Below are 20,094 nucleotides of genomic sequence, written 5' to 3' on the forward strand. Positions count from 1 at the left end.
GATAGGCAGAGCAGTGGTACAAGCAATGCAGAGTCTCTGGCCCAACATCTGTAGCGATCAGGAGATCTTGGCCAGAAGCATTGTTTTCACCTCTTTCTTGAAGAGTGCAGTGGAGGTGATTAGCCTTGTTTCAGGAGGGAGCGCATTCCAGATCCTGGGTGCCATTCCAGAGAAGGAGCGTTTGTAAGTTTTCGCTTTCCGAAATCTACGAGGTTTCAGGAGTAGATTTTTAGTACTCCTATTGGATCTCGAACCTCCTGATATAGACAGCTTTTGAGCGAGGTAGTTGGGTGCCTTGTGGTGCACGGCCGCGTGTGTCATAGTTTCAATTTTTAGCTGTATTCTGGCTTCAAAAGGCAGCCATTTTAGAGACTTTAGGTCTGGGGATATGTGCGAGTGCTTTCTAGAGCCAGTAATGAGTCTCGCGGCAGCGTTCAGGGAGGCTCTTAAGGGTGCTGTTGTGGATAGTGGGAGACCGCTGAGGGTCGCAATTCCGTAGTCTATTCGAGGGATGACTAGAGCTTGTACAGCAGTTTGGAAGTCTTTGGCCGGGAGGAAGGGTTTAATTTTCCTCAGCGTGTTAATTTGGAAATTAGCTGCTTTTGTGGCTTTGCTGACGTGCTGCTGCATGTCGAGCTTGGCGTCGAGTGTGATGCCTAGGGATTTCGCCGAGTCCACGATGGTAGGTTGGACATTGAGTGCTGTTAGGTTGTTGAGCCAGGTTTGGGTGGTGGAGATTTTCGCCGGAGGTGAGATGAGTAGGAACTCAGTTTTTAGAGCATTCAGTTTGAGGTGATTATCGGCCAGCCAGGATTGGGTGTTAATAAGCGTGGAATTCAGCTGTTTGATATCTTCCGGGGACTGTAACTTTAGGTAGAGTTGTGTGTCATCAGCGTACATATGGAATTGAACATTGGATGCTTGAAGCAAGGTGGCGAGGGGTTCCATAACGAGGTTGAACAGTGTAGGAGAGAGGGTGGATCCTTGTGGAACCCCTAGATCTGCAGGCACAGGTGTAGATAGTACATTGTCGATCTTGAACCTCTGAGACCGGTTGTGAAGGAAAGACGAAAACCATTTGAGAACAGTTCCCGATAGCCCCATCCTAGTACTTAGCAGCTCCAACAAGTTCTCATGTTTGACCGTGTCAAATGCTGACGAGAGATCAAGAAGGATGAGGAGGCAGGACTCATTACGATCCAGAATTTGGAGGGCGTCATCAATTATGTGTGTCATAGCTGTTTCCGTGCTATGTTTCGCTCTGAAACCTGATTGATGAGGGTTGAGGAGGTCAAATTGATCAATGTGTTTTGTTAGTTGGACACATTTCTCCAACAGTTTGGCCAGGGTGGGGATATTGGTGATGGGCCGATAATTGTTTAGGTCAGACGGATCAGCTGTAGGTTTCTTGAGTATAGGCGTGACTTGCCCCACCTTAAGGGAGTCTGGCATGTGTCCTTGTTGCAAAGAGCTGTTAATGATCTTGGTCCAGAGAGGGAGGAGCAAGGGGATAAAGTCTTTTACAGCATTAGCAGGTAGAGGGTCTGTGAGGTGATTAGAGGGCTTCAAAGTGCAGAGCAGTTTGTGTATAGCTTCTTCCGAGTAGGTGTCGAAGTACTGCCAGGATGCCTTGTTTTTAGGTTGAGTGTCAGCCATTCTGGTGTAGTTGGAGTATCGATTTACATCCATGATGAGGTAATTTCTTATGTTGTCAGTCCTATGTTTAACTCCATGGCTGCTAAGGCAATTTCCCTCCTGTGCTGGGAATTGCTATTTTCCTTATTTTATGACGAGCTGGGCTCGTCATCAGTGTACGAGGAGGCTACACCATGACGAGCCCAGCTCGTCATGAGTGTGGAAAGGGTTAAAGAAAGCAGAGAAGGCTTCACAGTGTGGAGTGTCATTTGTTGTGCTATTTGATTGTGTGGGTTGTGCCTTTGTTTGGGTCTTGATTAGCTCGAACAGTTTTCTTGGCCTATTCTTCGCTTGGTCCAACTGGCGGCTGAAGAAGTCCGACTTTGTGCGCTTTATTTTCCTAAAGTAGGCATTTCTCTTGTTCTTGAGCTTTTTGAGATGCAGTGCTGAAGGGTCCGATCTCCAGGTGCGCTCTGCCATTCGCATATTACGCCTTTCGTCATTGAGACTGTCATCATACCAGGGGTTAGAAATTTTGGTGGAGACTCTCTTCAGTTGCAGAGGGGCGACTTCATTGACTATTGTATTCATAGAGTCAAGGTAGTGGTCAGTCAGTGATTGAACATCTGAGGCACCTGAAGGGGGAAGGAGGAGGTTGCCGATGTGGGGAGGTAGGGTGGAGGGGTTAAGATTCTTCAAATCCCTTTTCCATGTTTTGGATTTGATTGGTTGAGTAGGGTTAGGTTTAACTTTTTCGTTGATAAAGAAGGTGATAATGTGGTGATCTGACCAATCGCAGGGTAGAATCGCTTCCAGTTGAATAGCGTTCTCTTTGGCAATGATGAGATCGAGTATCGCGCCTTTGTCGTGTGTTGGTTTATCGCATAATTGGGTGAGGTCAAGCGCATTGAGGAAAGTTTTTAGACTATTCACTGAAGTGTCTTTCTGATCGTTCCAGTGGAGATTGAAGTCACCCAGGTAGACTTGAGTGGTCTGCCGACCGGCGTTGGAAGTGATCAGGTCCATGACTTGTTGGGTGAATATGAGATTGTCACCAGGCGGGTGATAAATGAGATGTAGAGTACATACTTGTTTGCCCTCACTGATGATGTCTAGGCAGAGGAGTTCACAGGAGGAGAGGGAGGGTGAGGTGACTTGAGTAACGGAGAGGTTGCTCTTAACAATGCATGCAATTCCCCCGCCCGTCTTGCCAGGAGACCTGTCCAGCCTAATGATGTGATAATTGGGGGGGACTAGTATGTCCATAATCGGGGTAGAGGTATATCACGCTCACATCCGAAGTTTGAGAATCACTCGAACACCAGCAAGGGTTAGCAAGCATAACTCTTTATTACAGGTAATAAAAACCTTCTTCATGGGCTGTGGTAGACGAAGAGCACAATCTGGTCACAGCTGCTCCTACTTTCTCACGATAGCACGCCCTCAATGGGCTGTTCTATATGAAAACTGTGCAGTGAGTTATGGGGGTTGAATGCACCAGCCCGGTAACCTGGGGGGGCTCTGGGAATGACATCAGCCATCTCTGCCTTGTGGAACATCAGCCAAGGATTGAGGGGGGGGGGGGGGGGGGGGGGTGCCTGCCTGCGGGGGTTCATCTGCGGGCCCCTTGATTCCAGCAGAATATTGCACCACCTTAATGGACTAATCTGACACTTCAACTCCCATAACTCACTGCGCAGTTTTCATATAGAACAGCCCATTGAGGGCGCGCTATCGTGAGAAAGTAGGAGCAGACAGGAGCAGACCAGATTGTACTCTTCGTCTACCACAGCCCATGAAGATTTTTTCGAAACGCGTCGGCAGTGGAGTAGGAGCTGTGAAAGGAAAGCAGACCGACGGCCCCTGTACCTGTAATAAAGAGTTTTGCTTGCTAACCCTTGCTGGTGTTCGAGTGATTCTCAAACTTCGGATGCAAGCGTGAGATATATATATATATATATATATATATATATATCTATATATATATATATATATCTATATCTATATATATATTTTGAATATGTAAACCCGACCATATTAAAACCTTTAGTCATGTGCCAGCGCTTCTAGGTCATTTTACCGGGAGCGGAAACTGAGGATTTGTGTCCGATAAGGCAGCTAAGTGCTGGTGTTTAGCTTTATTCCTGCTGTGTCCATGAATGGAACCAGGCAACAATCTAACTGGATATCCCCCCCTTTGAAGCATGCTTTCACTGCCTGTCTGCATGTTCTCATCTTTTTTCCATTCAGGGCAGGTTTTCATAAGATTGTTTGTTCCTTGTCTAATCTTACATATGCACAATAAGTGTAGCATGTCTATTTTTCCTCACAGCATAATCTGTGCAGTGTTGTTGACTGTGTCCGTTTCCATGGGGGCAGATGCAGCATTGATGGCAAAATGCCCAGCCTCAGATGCAGGTATATTTCCTTTTTTGCTCTAGTAAAGCCTGCTTCTAAGGAGGGTTGGGGGAGCATCTAGAGTAGCTCTGTATGACAAACCAGCCATGAGCCCTCTCCTTTAATGCTGCTTTGTCCTCCACAAGGGACATCATTTTAACTGTTATATTTACCAGCTCTTTGATAGACTTTTGTGGGACCCAACAGTATTCCAAGAGTCCTGTAAGGCCAAACAATCTATTGAAGCTTGTAAATAGGACATGGCTGTGCTGTCTTTTTTCTGATTTAACTCATTCCATAAGTATGTGTTCAATGTCCCTGAATCCGCTACCTTTATTTTTTGCCAGCATTTAACATAGACACCCTTGCGTGCTATTTGTTGCTTTTGTAAATCGAACTCTAATCCTATTTGTGCCGGCAAGATGTACAGCGGTAGGTTAAATATTATTCTCATTGTCCTGGACACCATCTTGTCCAGAATGCCTGCAGCTCTTCCTCTAAGGCACTCACTTTCGTAGGTGATGGTAGTGTGGAACCTCACTCGAATCACCTGTAGTAAAGGGGTGTGGCTTAGGCCGGTTATTTTAGGTTTAATGTTTTTTAATTGCACCGCCAAAGCAGTCCCTCTTTCTGTTACAGATGCATTTTGTTGAAAGAACATGCTATCCATGCTATTACTATCCAATATAATGCCCAAGTATTTGAATTCTTCTACTGTATCAAGTCGGAGACCCTTTAAATCCCAGCGAAACCGGTGTGTCCTCTTTTTCTGGTATATTACTATCACTTTGGTTTTCTCTAAACTTATACTCATTCCATTCCTGGCAGAGAAGTTAAACATAGAATTTATCAGATGCTGCAGGCCAATCAGAGTACGGCTGATTTGTAGGAGGTAGTCGACAGAGTAAGTTTGAGAGGATGAAGCCTCCCAGATTCGAGGCGTGGTTATTGCAATTATCTAGTTCTGTCAAGAGATCTGACATGAATAATTTGAACAGGGTCGGCCCCAAGACTCAACCCTGCTTCAGCCCCTTAGTTGTTGGTATTCTCCTCAATAGACAGTCGCCGGGGCCCAACTTTATTTGTAACCATGTGTCGGTGTGGAATAAAATTAACAGAGACCGGAGTCTTGGAGAGATTTTCATTTTAGAGAGTTTTGCACAAAGTTTCTTCCGGTCAATGGTATCAAAGGCAGATGTGTAATCTATGAAGCAAACAAAAAGCAGTCTATTGATGTATTTGACGGCGTCGATAAGAAGTGATAAGGCAAGCAGTATATTTGTTGTTGCCCCCATTAATTTTTGGAATCCCATTTGATTGATCGGAATTGATGCAGTTTCGGATGCCCAGTCTATGAGCTCTTCTAGAAAGAGCCCCACAACATTTTTGGCATAATTGTCTATTAATGCTACACGCCTGTAACTTTTCGCTTAATCTTTACTGCCTTTCTTATTAATAGGTGAAATAATTTAAACCTTTCAGGAATCTGGTATTCTTTCTATAGGTGTGAAAAGTGGCAATTGTGGAGCCGCCCAGTAATCCGGATCTTGCTTATATAAAACTGGCGGGGTACCATGGGGGCCCGGCGCACCCTCTGCCTTTTGCGATTCTGTTCGCAATCTGTTTAGTCAAGGAAGAATAATTGATCTCCCCAGCTTGCTTTTCTTGGCCCGACCAGTATCCACTATTCCCCTGTACCTCATGTACAGTGTCTTGTTCGCCATTAAAATGATGCCAAAGGTAGCTCACCTGGCTTCCTCTGTCAAATGAGAGTTGATTCCAGGAGCCCCCGGTTTTTTGTAAGCTTTTCACTGTGCGCCAGAACCTGGCACGGTTATTGGATTTCGCAACATATAGCAGTTTGGCCCATACCTTACCTGCATTGTCTTGGTTTGCTAACCAGAAGTTTCTTCTTGCTAATTTTTTAGCAGTCTTAATTCCTTTTCAGTGTTCTAATGAAAGGAGTAGGCAGAGACTTAGAGTTGCAAACTGTCAGGAAAGTCCCTTTTTGCAGGATCATCCCAACTTTTTTATTACATTTAGTGCTGGTTTACTAAATCTAAACACTAGGGCAGTGATGTCCAGCACAAAGTGTACATGCTCTAACCCCCAAAGTATATGTGCAATTGGCTAATATGTGATTGGCATATGCGACATAAGTTCCTAGTGTATGCTGCTGTGATTACCCAGGGCCTGTAAGTTAAATGTCACTAGTGGACTGCAGCATTGATTGTGCCACCTCTACAGTGACAAAGCAAAAACGAGACTCTTGGCCTGCCACTGCAGCCCAGCTGTGCAGTTTTAAAACCAAGTTATCCCTGAGGTAGGCCCTAAGTGTCCATAAAGAAGGATGCAAGGGAGTTAAAAAGTTGGACATGAGTTCTCAAGTTTAACATGTCCTAGTAGTGAAAAATCATTTTTCACTTGGACAAGGCAGGCAGTTTTTTACCCATACAAAGGCGCTGGGTTACATTAGAACACCTTATAATGTAGAACTTGACTTGGGAACGGCTAGACCCTTGATTCAGGGACTCAAATGAACACATTGTAAATTCAATCTAATAGTAAAGTCCAATTTTAGATTACTATTTATAAAATGTCAGGTCATATGTGGAACTTCTGGGAAGTTAACTGATCCTATCCCAGTTTCTCGGGGTGTGAGACAAAGGTGTGTTTTATCCCCAACCCTGTTTTTACTTTTTATAAATTATCTGGTACAGAAGTCTTCCAACTTTTCGATGCCAAGACCCTTGTCAATTTTGTTTTAGGAGTAAGGACCCCTTCCTTACAAACATTTCTAGAACCTGGTACTCACTGACAACCATGTACGCCCCCAACTCCCACAGCAAATAATTTTTACGGTGGGGAAATATTAAACAGTGTTTCGCAAACCAAAGGTCAGGGAACGTGGGGGCGTGGTGAAAGGTGTAGCTGAAAACAAAAGGCCTAATTTATGAGGAATTGGGGTGGGGCAGCACCGCAAGTCTTTTTGCTGCACTGCCCTACGCCAATGTTAAAAACTAGGAATGTTCCATATTTATGAAATACGGTGCATTCCAGTCCTTTCCCCTTGCGTTGGTGCACAAATTGATGCCTAGCTCCAACCTATGCAGGATTGGTTTTGTTGCGGGTAGGGGCACCTTCCTTCACAAAAACAATCCAGAGAGGAGTTTTCCTCTTTCTATGCGAGCTGCAGAATGCAGCACACACTGAAAGAGGAAAACCAGGAGAAATTAAAACATTTCTCCTCGTTACGCCTCCACAGGGGAGGTGTCCGTTTTTGGCACTGCCCCAGGTTCAGGTGATTTGGTATATATGGGGCAGAATCAAAATACATGGGTGCTGCGTGGGAACCCCTACACAACGTCCATTGAACACCTCCTTGACTCAGTAAGGCAACACAGTGACATGAGCTGCTTTGTCTTACTCAATAAATATGAGGCCATGCACAGCCATGAAGGGTGACTTGGCACCGCCTCATAGGTATGGTTGTAACGTTTCCACTGCTGTGACGGTGCAAGCCTCTCATAAATAAGCCCCTACGTACAGCATAATGGGGAGCGTAAATGAAAAATAAATTTAAAAAGTTAGTGGGAAATGCACTGTAGTACATTTTAAAACTGCTATTAAGTAATGCACCACAGAGGTTGGTTTGCAACCTGAGAGCCACAGAATTAAGTTCAAAAAGGAGGGATGAGGCGGAAGAGGGGTGGGGGGGGGGGGGGGGGCATTGTCCACTCAATAGGAATGGGAGGTCCAGCACAGACTAGTGCCCCAGTCAGAACATCAAGGAAGGAGTGTTTGTGCTGTTCCTCATGTAGGTATAGTAGAAGTCACTCGGGAGCTGGAAACTGTGTCTCAATGAGATCTACAGTTGGAAATCCATTTGTTGGATTGCAATGCCCTCACACACCCTTGCATGTGTCATGCTTCATCATATGGGCTGCTCCTCGTTGGGTCGGCGGTGCAATACCCAACGGGCTCACATTAAAGAGGGGCACTTTACCGGAGATCTTTAATCCAACAGCCGTATTGTGAAGTGCAGGTATGGGGCCAGAGAAGTGTAGATGTGAAAATTAGTGTAAAATAGGGCTGGGAGTGCCTGAATCTGAATTTTATTCTGGGGGTCTCCTGCCCTAATTAAAAGGAGTATAACCGGCACTCATTGTAGTGTAATGTCTCCAATCTATGTGTCGGTTAGTGAGAAATAGTTGTAACGCTCAACATGTTTCTCGCGTACATGTCTACTGACACGCGATTCTTAATCATAAGGAAAGGAACTATCTACACTACACAATTATATGTTTTGTACATAGGTTCATAAAAAACAGTGTAGTGTCTAGTGTGTCAATGTACCTGCGATGAGCTGGATCTGCCTAATAGTGTCTAGATTCAGGCATCAACAGTACCCGGCGGTCAACACATCAGGCTTTCACTGTGTCGCCGTGGAGAGGGTTCACAGTTTGATTATTTGGGCTTTACTGTCAATTGCGCCTTTGGTTGGTATTCTCAGATTGAGAAAAAACTTGAGTTGGAGGATTATTCAGGCAGCATTTTGAGGGCGGTCCAGGGCTCTAGCTTTCGTCCTGCTACTCCTGCTCCACATAGCTCCAACTTGCAGGCATTGTGAGGGTTGTTTATATGGAGGTGAACTCTGAGGACATGAGAATGTTAATGGCTTGGTAATGGTGGAGAACCGTTTGTTTGTTCTCACCAATTTGCAAGCAAATATTGAACCTTAGCTGTTAGATCTTGTTATTAGATCTTTTGTACATAGGTTTAGATTAAAACGACTGATGTATTGAAGGAGGATTTGGTCCACCGCTGAAGTGGCAGATTTTAGGCTGGGTCTTGAAGACATTTTAAAATGCCATGGGCTAGGCAAAATTGCTTGGTTAGAATATATCAAATGCAGCATAGTTGAGATCGGTTGTGAGACCCTTTGGGCACATCTGAAACTGTTGGAAAGATGACAAAGTCCATGTTAAAAACAATCCATTGGAGACATACAGATGAAGGGTTTCACAGGCTAGATAATGTGGGCCCCCTTACTGCAGCATTCTTGGAAGTCAAAGATTCGTATGTTTTGAAGAGTATATGGATGACATGGAGCCTTTGGCTGCATGAACACTGTACATTAAATTCCATTTTGGGACCCTGACTCTTTGTCCTTTGCCATTTTACGGTGAGATGGCAGCACTTCCTTCATGAGCAGGCGAGGAGTCGTCCCTTTTGTGTTTGTACCAAGTAAACTGTAGAGCATGTTTAGTATTTTTGCCCCCAGTACTATTTTTATAGGAGGGTCTGGATTGTTCCGCTTTGCCATAATCAGGGGTTTACGAACCACAAGTCGGTCTTAAGAATGTTAAGATCCAATACAGCTCGCCCAATAGTCTTTGCAGTCTCCCGGTTCCATTCGTGGCGGGGTAGACTGAAGTGGGCTACCGCTTCACCTATAGTCCAGGCTGTGTGATTTGTTTTTAATATCTGCCATTGCTGCAATGTACTATTATTTTGGCTTCTAAATGGGAAAGTTTTTCTTTTACAACAAATTTCATTGAGTTTTTCCATCCAATGGGGTGTGCCCCCAACAAGCAATATTCAGACATAGCAATGATCATAGGTATACAAGTCGCTGCCGAGGGTATCCTTCGAGGATCTATAAAACATCCAAACTAACAACCATCGCCTCCCGCCACCCCCCACCGCCCTACCCTCTTGAAATACTGAACAGGCATATATACATATGATTGTATCTCCACGCCGGCTAATCCGCGAGTTAAAGCGGAAAGTTATGTAATGGCGAGTCTGTCTAGGAGATCTTGATTCGTGGACGCAGAAAAGATAGAAAGTTAAACGCCCCGGTACTTGGCCCATGTAGTCCAGATTTTCCCGTGCTTCTGCGGGCAACCCCTGGCCTGAAACACCGCCACTTCGGCAGACATACATTAATCTAATGCGGATTTCCAGGCAGCCACCCCAGGGGGAGAAGAAGACTTCCATTGTTGGGCTATGTCACGCTTGGCCAGTGTGAGTCCCAGAAAAAGTCTGTATCTTTTATAAATGTTCCCCCCAATATCATCAGTACTGTTGAGGAGGGTCAGGCGTGGATCAGCTGGGAGGTCTCACCCCAGTACCCGTCCCAGGCAGGACAGTACTCTCGACCAAAAATGACGTAACGCTATTCAGCCCCAGACCGTGTGTAAAAAGGATCCGTCTTCCGACTGGCATCTGAGGCATGTGGGGGATGGAATAGCCCCCATCTTCCAGAGACTGAGGCGGGTATAGTACACCCGATGCAGGTATTTAAACTATCAGTCTATATCTAGATGACACTGCTGAACCCCTAGGACTGGCAAGAGCCTCGGTCCAGTCGTCATCAGAAAGGGTCGGTACATCCGCCTCCCAAGCTGCCCGCGTCCGGTGCAGGTTCGTCTTAGTATGTGTGGTCAACGTCTGATAGAGCAGACGGATGTGTTCCCCCAGATCACCCATCAAGAGTCTACCCTCCAGGGAATGGAATTCTGGCAGCGTCGTAAGGTTTTTAATCAGGGGAGACAGAGCGTGGAGCAGCTGGAGATATTTATGGAATTGGGATTTGTGTAGGTCAAACTCCTCCTGCAGCCTTTAAAAGGATTTAAGTGTGGGACCGCGAATCACATCACCAGTGTTGAGATCCCTATTGTATCCCACCAACGGAACCCAGGCAAAGCTGAGACCGATCGGAGGCATGTGCCCCGCCAGAGGGGCGTCTCGCACGTCACCATACCCGACTAACCCATGGACTTCGAAACACTTCTCCATATCTGGATCACCGTGCGACAGGACCGGGGGAAAGCTTCCAGGGTGGAGTTACTATACAAGAGATCCAGCAGTGGATAGACCTCTAGGAAGAGCCGCTCCACCGCGTAAGCCGGATAAACCCTGCGGATTATACCACCATTCACTGATAACCAGCAGTTGGGATGCCCAGTAATGAGATCGTACGTCTGCCGTCGCAATACCCCCACAGTAAGTAGATTGGACACGGGTCGCCAGAGCCACCCGGACCGCCCCGTCATCCCACAGAATACTGTTCAGGAGAGCATTCACTTGACGGAACCAGGACGGAGGGATGGGATAAGGGTAGTTTTGCAGTCTGTATAATAAGCGCGGCAATGACACCATTTAAAAAATCGCGGACCTGCCATAGAGAGACAGGGGAAGATGGGACCATACAGTCATCTCCTCCCGGACCACAGGAAGCAGAGGGGCCATGTTAAGCGACCATGCTGAGGTGGGATCCCTGGTGATCTGGACACCGAGGTATTTAAATCCGTTGTTTGCTATGACGATCTGTGTGGCCCAGTCTTGACACCCTTGCTCACCAGATATCGGAAAAAGCATAGACTTAGACGGGATGGCGGGAAGCCCCGTCATCTCGCCAAATACCCGCAGAATCTCCAACACCCTCGGTCCCGTAACCCTGTGGTCCGAAAATAAGAATAGTGCATCGTCCGTGTAGAGAGTGATTTTATCTGTGTATTCTGGGGACCAAAGCAGACCCTATAGATCGCATCCAGGCGCACCCACGCCGCCAACAGCTCGATGGCCAGACCGAAAAGAAGCGGGGACAGAGGGCATCCTTGCCTTGTCCCCCGCTGGATACGAATGGGGTCCGAGCAAAAACCGGCAACCCTCACCAAGGCCGTCAGGTTGGTGTATAGAAGTTTAACGTAAGCTCTAAAGCGTGGACCCATATTAACCGCCTCCAGAAATTTAAAAAGGAATGTCCAGCTCAGGGCGCAAAGGCCTTGTCAATACTGGCCAGTAGGACCGCTGCGGGACGTCCCAGGCGGTGGGCCTCAGAGTTATGCGCGCAACGTATGTTATGCCTGGTGGAGCGGTGCGGCATGAAGCCTGACTGGTCCGGGTGGACGAGATCCAGAATACAAGTGCAGAGGGGATCGGCCAACACCTCAATGGGATAGTTTGATTTTAGTCTATTGATATATTTTTTTTATATTTATTGTCCTAGTATGAATGATAGTAGTAAAATAGCATTTTGAGAAACTTAAAATTTTCCTGAAGCCTCTAGTTGTCCTGTGAGATAATCCTCAAATGTCACCTTGCAGCCTGCTGGAAGTTGCGAATTGCTCTTGGGAAAGGGAACAAAAGTGGCTTGCTAGGTAGAAGGCTGACCTCTTCCTAACAGGATGGCCTGGGGAATATGCCTACCAACTTGTACAAGCTTGAAAGGGGCAGCCCCTGTCACAGGTAGATGTAACTCACACCTAGGCCTGCCTTTGCCATTGACTAAGTAGTCAAAGTGGCATCAATACCAGTTGAGGGAAAACCGGCCCCAGAATGGTTTGGTTTTGCAAGGGGGGGTTCATATCCCCAGACATCATCTCAGGGGTGTACTCAGAGCTCTGACCAAAGGAAGAACGATTTTGCCATGTTGGACTTTGGCAGAGTAGGGTAATGTGAGACTATTTGTGGAATGAACCTGCTGTTTTACTGGAGGAGAACAACCACAAAGGCTGGACCTTCTCCCTCTTGAGGTGGCTAGCCTCCTGTTAAGCGCCAGGAACACAAACGCTACACGAAGCCTCTGACAAAGAGAAGCCCAGCTGAATAGTTCTATCTAGATGTGTCCTGGACCTTGCCGGTGTCTTCTAGGAGACAGTTGTAACTCACCAAGTGGTGCCCAGAAGATCCAGGACACTAGGTTGGTGTTTGTGTACTCTCTTCCCCTCACAATTACAAAAGTGGACATTTAGAAACGTATTCTGAACTTTTTCCCTAAAAGAACCAAAGGCTTACAGGGGACTGCCGCCATACCACAGCAGACGTCATATTGGCAGTTGAATTTAAGTTGCTAGCTTTTCTCGATGAAAGCAGCTAGACTTTCAGAAAAGTTTCAAAGTTCCAGGAAAGATTTCACTAGGACCAGCGCTGAGAGCACCAAGCCTTCTTTCGCATCAACCCACCAACAAGAAATTCCTCCTGAAAAAAGTTTAAGGCAGAAGGTACAAGCTTTTCACCGGGAGGAACCTGGTACCTGTAGCCAACCCACACTCCATCACAATTTTTGATTTTGACTGGAGGAACCAGATACCTGCTGTTGGCACTTAGTACTTTTTGGTGCTAGAAAACTGTTTACGATATTTTTATTAATTGGAGGGTGATTATTTTTGTGTTGGATTTTAGACGTATTAGCGGTTTTGGTGGTGATAAATGTTTTACACTGGTTTCCTTTAAAGGAAGCCTGATTGTTCTGTGCAACAGCTACCTAGGAATGAGCTAAGGTTTAAATTAAAATAAATTTAACTGGGCCAGATACAGAATAGTGACATTTCTACTTGGGGAGGTTTCCCAACCACTCCAACTAATAATTCACTTTCTCACATACACTTTTCCAAAAAAGCAACACAACAGGTAATTTCAATAAAGAGGGCTGATCAGGCAACTGCAAAAAGAGAAAACAAATAACCATTAACTGTGCCTAAGGCAAGTCATTACTGGGAGAGGAACACTAAAAGCAACACTTTGGAGAGTTGGGCCTGAAGTGAGTATCGCACCAAACCACAAGTTAGTCCTTCATTCGCAGGCAAATACAGATTTAGGTAAGGGACACCTTGTTGACAAAAAGACAATTGTGGGAGGAAGGTTGAATACAGTCAACTGACACCACTCAATCTCCAAGCACGGAGGTGAAGATTGAGCAGGATGCAAGAACCCTGCCCTGCTCCTATGACAGAAGATACTCCCATAGCCGGAGTCTGATTGGAGGATGAATGTTCATGCCCAGGGCTTCCTGGAATCGCAGTCTCCTGGCCCAATTCAGTGCCACTAGGATGACTTGGATCCAGTTGTTCTTGATCTTCACAACAGGAGAGGTACCGGCGGAAAGGCGTATAGGAGTCCCAAGCATCTCCAACAGACATGGCAGTGGTGTGGTCAATGAACTCTTGCAATGACCTCCCTTTGATGGACTGTGGGAATGCACCAAGTGGATGGCCCACAACTCCGAGAGGTTGATGTGGAGTCAAGCCTCCACCGGAGACCAAATGCCTTTAATCTCCACCTCTTCAAGATGGCCTCCCCAACCCAGAATCAATGCATCGGTCACCACTGTTGGCTCAGGGTTAGATAAGGAGAGAAGCCTGTCATTGACCCAATGTAGTCCAGCAGCCACCACTGCAAGTCGTGTGCAGTCTCCCCGAAATCTGGACACAGTCAGAGATATCAGCCTGATACTGCGACATGTGGGACTTCACATCCCACTGCATAGCCTGAACATACCACCAGACATGATAGATCCAGGAGGGAGTCTGCAACATCAGAATCATAGCACAAATGTCCTGGACTCTCCACTCTAGGTGGAAGGCACGAAACTGGAACATGTCCAGAATTTTCAGTGCAAGATAATCTGCAAAGCAGTCCGGTGCATCTTCAGCACATAGATAGTGATGCCCAAGTAAGTCAAGAGGTTCACTGCAGTCTGGAGGTGGCATTAATCTGCTGGACAACTTGCAGGACCTACCTGTCCGAAGCTTGCCACCCTGGGAGAAAATAAATGGATTCTGCCTCCGACAAGGTGGCTGTATGCATTGAGTGACATACTAAAGATGTTTTGCAGCTGCAGCATCTGGATGGTTGAAGGAATGGGCTACACATTTCCCCTGTTGTCAGAGTACCTCGGCCACCGCTATAAAAAGGCTGTGGAGTCTCCTGGACTGATTATATGGTTGGGTGTTGGCAGTAATAAAAACCTCCTTCACAGCCTCAGAGGGGGCGTAACTACTGGTGGAACTGACACACCAGAGCAGACAGGTCCCAGGAGCGCCTTTGCACCAAAAAGTCAAGAGCCATCACAGGGCATGTCCAACAGGGCTCATGGATGCCTGCATCACCAAATTTTCCAGTCTAGTGTTACGTTAGGAGGACAGAGTGGTTGCACCTTGAAGGGTGTCTGTGAGAGCCTCATTAAAAGGTAGTAGTGGCTCAGCCATAATGGGACATGGTTGATGGAGAAAAAAACGGAGGAAGAAAGAAAAGGGGTGAAATTAGAATCTGAAGAGGGAATCTAAACAAATTAGCTTCCGGGGCAGGGGTCTGATGTCATGGGGAAGGACCCTGAACACCAGATAATATGCACTGTACAGCAGGAGAAAGGAAAAAAGGAGGGAAGACTGAAAACAGGAGCATTCACAAAGATTCATGCTGCAAAACGCTGGTTTTCACCTCCATTTTGGGCAACTGCATGTCCGAAACCTCAGCCGCTCTCTGCATTGCTACGGCGAAGGAGGCACTTCCTTAATTAGTTGGCCTGGTAGAGACACAAGCCCAGTAGCCAGTCCACTGGCATCTTTAAGTTTATACCAACTGTCAACAGTATAGGGTTGAGCAAATTCATCCCCTTCATCATAAAAGTTGTAATCCAAGTCTGTGCTGAAAAGATTTTGGATGATCTAGAGTCGTCTTTAGGGCAAACGTAACGTTTCAGAGTCCAATTGGTTGCTGTAAAGAAGTGACCAAGTGGTATTGGGGGGTGGCCTCTAAGACAAAACCGAGTCAGTTCTGAGTTGGAGAGCACTATTGGTTGTGCTTTGACATCTAGCATTAATATCAGCGTCAATGCTCAAGGGTCTTGAATGGGTTGTGGCGCCAAGACTGATGTCCGCACCAAAGTCAGGGCATGGCCCATTACTGGTTCAGCGGTTCCATAAGGTGCTGAGGTCAGACCTATCAATGGAGTTTTAGATGGAGCTCCACATGGTTTCTTGGTCCCGGAGGCACATCAGAAGGAGCCAGCAGTGTGCTGAAGAGACGCAGCACACCTTCGCCAAACTCATAGAATTGCTGTGGCATTGCCAAGGGATCTGAAACATCGGCCTGCCATGGAACGAAAGTAGGAATCTGCCCTGAAAGAAAGACTTCAGGAGCAAGATCTAGAGCCAAGTGTATGTCCTCTCACCTGCGCAGGAGTTCAAGAGTGCTTGGAAGGGTCAGAGTCCCGCTTGAACTTCTTGTGCTTCTTTTTTGACTTACCTGAGGATTTCAATTGCAACAAAGATCTGCAGTAGGAACTTCCCTTCGACTGGTCACTGCGTGGAGTTATCTAGTACTTGGGAAAATACAACTTTTTCTCACTGTCCTGAATGGTCCTCAGATTCAACAAGGCACAGTCGCTACAGGCCTTGGTGTCGTGTTCCAAACCCAAGCACCAAAGGCATCTCTGATGGGGGAGCTGTCAAATATTTGGTTACGACAGTCCCTACAAGGTTTAAACCGTGTGGTTTTTGGGGAGACACTACCATGCACACTCGTATGTTAAGATCAAATTAATAAGAATAGTCTCGTGAACAGCCAAGGAGCAGCTCCAGATCCACATCTAGCGGGGAGGAAACTGATGTTGGTGGGCAAGGATGGTGTTTATATGCAGCTACACTGGTCACTTCTGGAGCAGAACAAAGTTGCAGCAAATCTACACAATGCCACTGACTGGCACACCAGAATATTGCTGAATTTTTTCAGGATCCAGACTGACACCTGAGGAATATTCAAAAGATGAGCTATTTGCCCTCAGATCGTCCCACCTGCTACTCACCAAACAAGTTCAACCAAGGCTTTGACAACTAACTAAGGCTTTGACAACTAACCAATGCATAGTCCTTTACCCCAAAACCCTAACCCCCACAGCGGTCACCAAATCAGAATGACAACCCTCCTCTGATTAAGTTATATAAACCAATGCTCCTTTCACCCAGCCATACAAACCCATTCAGCCCACCTAGATCTACTCATAACTAACAAGCCCAACCAGACAAACAAAAGTGACTGCAACCCCAACTAGACTATTTCAAATTCCTCTTATCCATTTGGACTGTTCACTTTAACTACTCACTATGATCCATGCTCTTCCACTAAACTAGTGATGTGTTACTTTTACTTAGTAATAATCCACCTTTTCTATAACTATACCACAACCAAAAGCTGACCAAGTAACACTAATGTTACATCTCAAAGAGGAGGTTCTTTATCTCTAACCAGCGGGTCAACCAACTCTGTTCGACCGCCATCCACCCTGTCCCCAGCAGTATAGTTTAATTCTTCATCCTCTCCTTCCCTGACCAACCACACTTCCAGTGGGAATCTTTTCCCAAACTCCAGGGTTCCAGCGCTGTAGTACAGACTTTACCATAGCCTAGTAGAAGGCCAACGGCCCTCCAATTCCAGAGACTGCTCTATTGGCACTCTCCAGTAAGTCTCACTCTGCAGCATTCTGAATAAGTACTCACATTCTGGGGCCTCTTTCAGACGAGAACTCGCAGTGAAATAGCAGGATAAAGCGCTTTCCTGCCACAGATGGGACGAGAGGCTCCTTCAGAAACATGTCCACAATATCTTCTTGTCTGTGAATGTTGACTGCTCCCTAGGATGATCAGAAAACCTGTTTAAAAACAGTTCCACTTGCAAGGCATGAGATTAATAAAAACCATGGAAATAAAATGAAAAACCAATCCCCTTTCTCTTCTCGGTACCTGTAAATCGCCTATTAATGAGATTACTTTTGATAAAGTGATTATCAAAATAGTTTGTGGAATAGGCTTGGCTGTTTTTACAAAATCATATTTGTGTTCATTGGTCAGTTTAGAGAACTCTGTGGTATCTTATAGGTGGACAGATTGTAGTATTACAAACTTTAGTTGGAACAGCAACAGACACACAGGCTTCCAAGTTAATGGAGTACATTACCTCCTCGGACAGATGCAAGAGATCTCCAGTCTTCATGCACCAAGAACAATAGAACGAAGTGAAGGTAGAAGATCTTCTGATCACAATAAGCATCTGCTGATCACAAGGATCGCTATGCATGTCAATGATTAACTTTTGTTTTAAACATCTGCATAGAAACGGTGACCCTCCAATAAAACGTTTACACTTCTATGACCCTGCACATTCATCTAACAATACAGAGTCTGACAGGGGTGGATATCTTCCTCATGTCTTACAAAGATCTGATCTGTGGCTTCTGGAATATAGTGGCAACCTAAGAGATAATGGATGGAAAATTGGGTCCCTCCCAATTGTGGCAACATCTGGGGTACTCAAACAAAGCTCACCTTGATTAGGAAATAAGATATTATGGTTTCTATGCAGTCCACAGAAAATGCAGCAATAGATATAGGTTTCAAGACCCTATTGACTAACGTAAAGCGATCTAAAAACACGAATGCCTAACAATACCATAAATTGACTTCAGTATGGTCATCTAGGTTTACCCTTCTGTAACAGGTTTACCTCACGGTTCAACAACTCTCGTAGTACACCAAACAGATCTACTGTTAGATGTGACCGTTTGGAATGAAGTCTGTACCCAGGATTTTTTCAAAGTGCATGGCGGTGGTGGCAGCGCACCTGAGAAAGAACAAGTTGTTTGTCTACCCGTACCTGCACGACTGGTTGATCAAAGCCTCCACCTTCCAGGAAGTGCAATTTCACTTCAATAGGACGGCCGTTCGGTTGAACAAACTGGGGTTGCACATAAACATTTCCAAGTCTGTTCCGACTCCTGTCCAGTGCCTACAGTACTTGGGAACCTCCTTCGATACTCTTTCAGCAAGCCTGTCTCCTTCGGAGGAGCGACGCTTATCAATCCTTCGGAAGGCTCAGGCTCTCATAGCTGTTCCATCTACGACAGGGAGGACGGTGTCTTCTCTACTGGGGTCGATGGCCTCTTGCATCTTCCTCACGCCACAAGCACGCCTCCACATGAGGCCGCTGCAGGAATGTCTGGAGGATGAGTGGGACCAGAAGCAGGGGAGCTGGGACGACCGGATCCGGCTGTCCCTCCACGCTCAACAGTCCCTGAGATGGTGGTGCTCAGCAGAGAATCGCCTCAAAAGGGTTCCATTCAACAACAACATTCCCATTCAGACTATCGTCACGGATGCTTCTCTCCACGGCTGGGGAGCGCATTCTGACAATCTACGGATCCAGGGAACATGGTCCCTGATGAAATCCATGTATCACATCAATTTCCTGGAACTCAGAGCGGTTCATTTGGCACTCAAGGCCTTTTATCCGTCCTTCCAGACCACCTCCTTGCTTGTACAGACGGACAATACGACCACAATGTATTACCTCAACAAGCAGGGGGGGGGGCTCGAGATCGCACACACTGTCACAAGAAGCGCAGATCTGGCACTGGCTGCTAGCCAGAGGACTGACGATAACGGCTTCCCATCTGCCAGGTGTGCAGAATGCTCAGGCGGACGCACTCAGCAGCTGGTGCAAAAAAAACACGAGTGGGTTCTAAACGACGAAGTGCTAGAAAACATCTTCGACAGGTGGGGCACTCCAGACGTAGATCTGTTCGCCACCGCCCAAAACAGAAAATGCAGAGACTTCGCCTCGAGGTATTACCAACCGGGGACTCTGGAGAACGCGCTATGGATCAGCTGGTCGAATAGCTTTCTGTACGCTTTTCCACCCATTCCCCTGATTCTGGCGGTACTCATCAAGCTGTCTCAGTCTAGAGCACGGATGATCCTCATTGCTCCGGAGTGGCCCCGACAGTGGTGGTTCACGGACCTGCTTCACAGGTCTCTCCTATCCCACCTTCGGCTGCCTTGTCGGCCGGACCTTCTCACGAAGTTTGGGGGGCAGATGGTGCACCCCAACTGCTCATCGTTGAGTTTGCCAGGATTGGCTCCTGAGATAGTGCAAAACGGACACCTGAATCTGCCTGACGATTGCATGAATATACTCGAGGCTAAGCGACCTTCCACTAGGACTTCCTATGCCTACAAGTGGAAGAGGTTCTGCATCTGGTGCACTTCCAAGAACTATGATCCTACGACCTGCAAAGAAGATGTAATTCTTCCGTACCTTTTGCATTTGGCTCAATCTGGCCTTAATTTTCATTCTATTAAGGTTCACCTTGCAGCATTAACTGCTTATAGGAAATGCCCTTCACAGACATCCTTCTTCCAGATTCCTGTGATTAAAGATTTTCTGGAAGGATTGCAGAAAGTGTTTCCTCCTGTTAGGCGTCCTTCGCCTTCATGGGAG

At 46.4% G+C, this 20,094-nt stretch overlaps 1 protein-coding gene across 2 annotated transcripts in view; it reads right to left on the reverse strand.

Moving 5' to 3' along the window:
* Positions 1 to 20,094, reverse strand: part of CDC25C (cell division cycle 25C) — a 432,607-nt gene that overhangs the window by 45,969 nt on the left and 366,544 nt on the right. For both annotated transcript variants that reach the window (XM_086931823.1, XM_086931824.1), the window contains one exon: positions 17,319 to 17,452. In XM_086931823.1, the coding sequence (XP_086787949.1) occupies positions 17,319 to 17,452 (134 nt within the window). The remainder of the gene's footprint in view (positions 1 to 17,318; positions 17,453 to 20,094) is intronic.

Source organism: Lissotriton vulgaris, chromosome 7 (genome assembly GCF_964263255.1).
Source record: "Lissotriton vulgaris chromosome 7, aLisVul1.2, whole genome shotgun sequence".
In the NCBI taxonomy this organism is placed as follows: Eukaryota; Metazoa; Chordata; class Amphibia; order Caudata; family Salamandridae; genus Lissotriton; species Lissotriton vulgaris.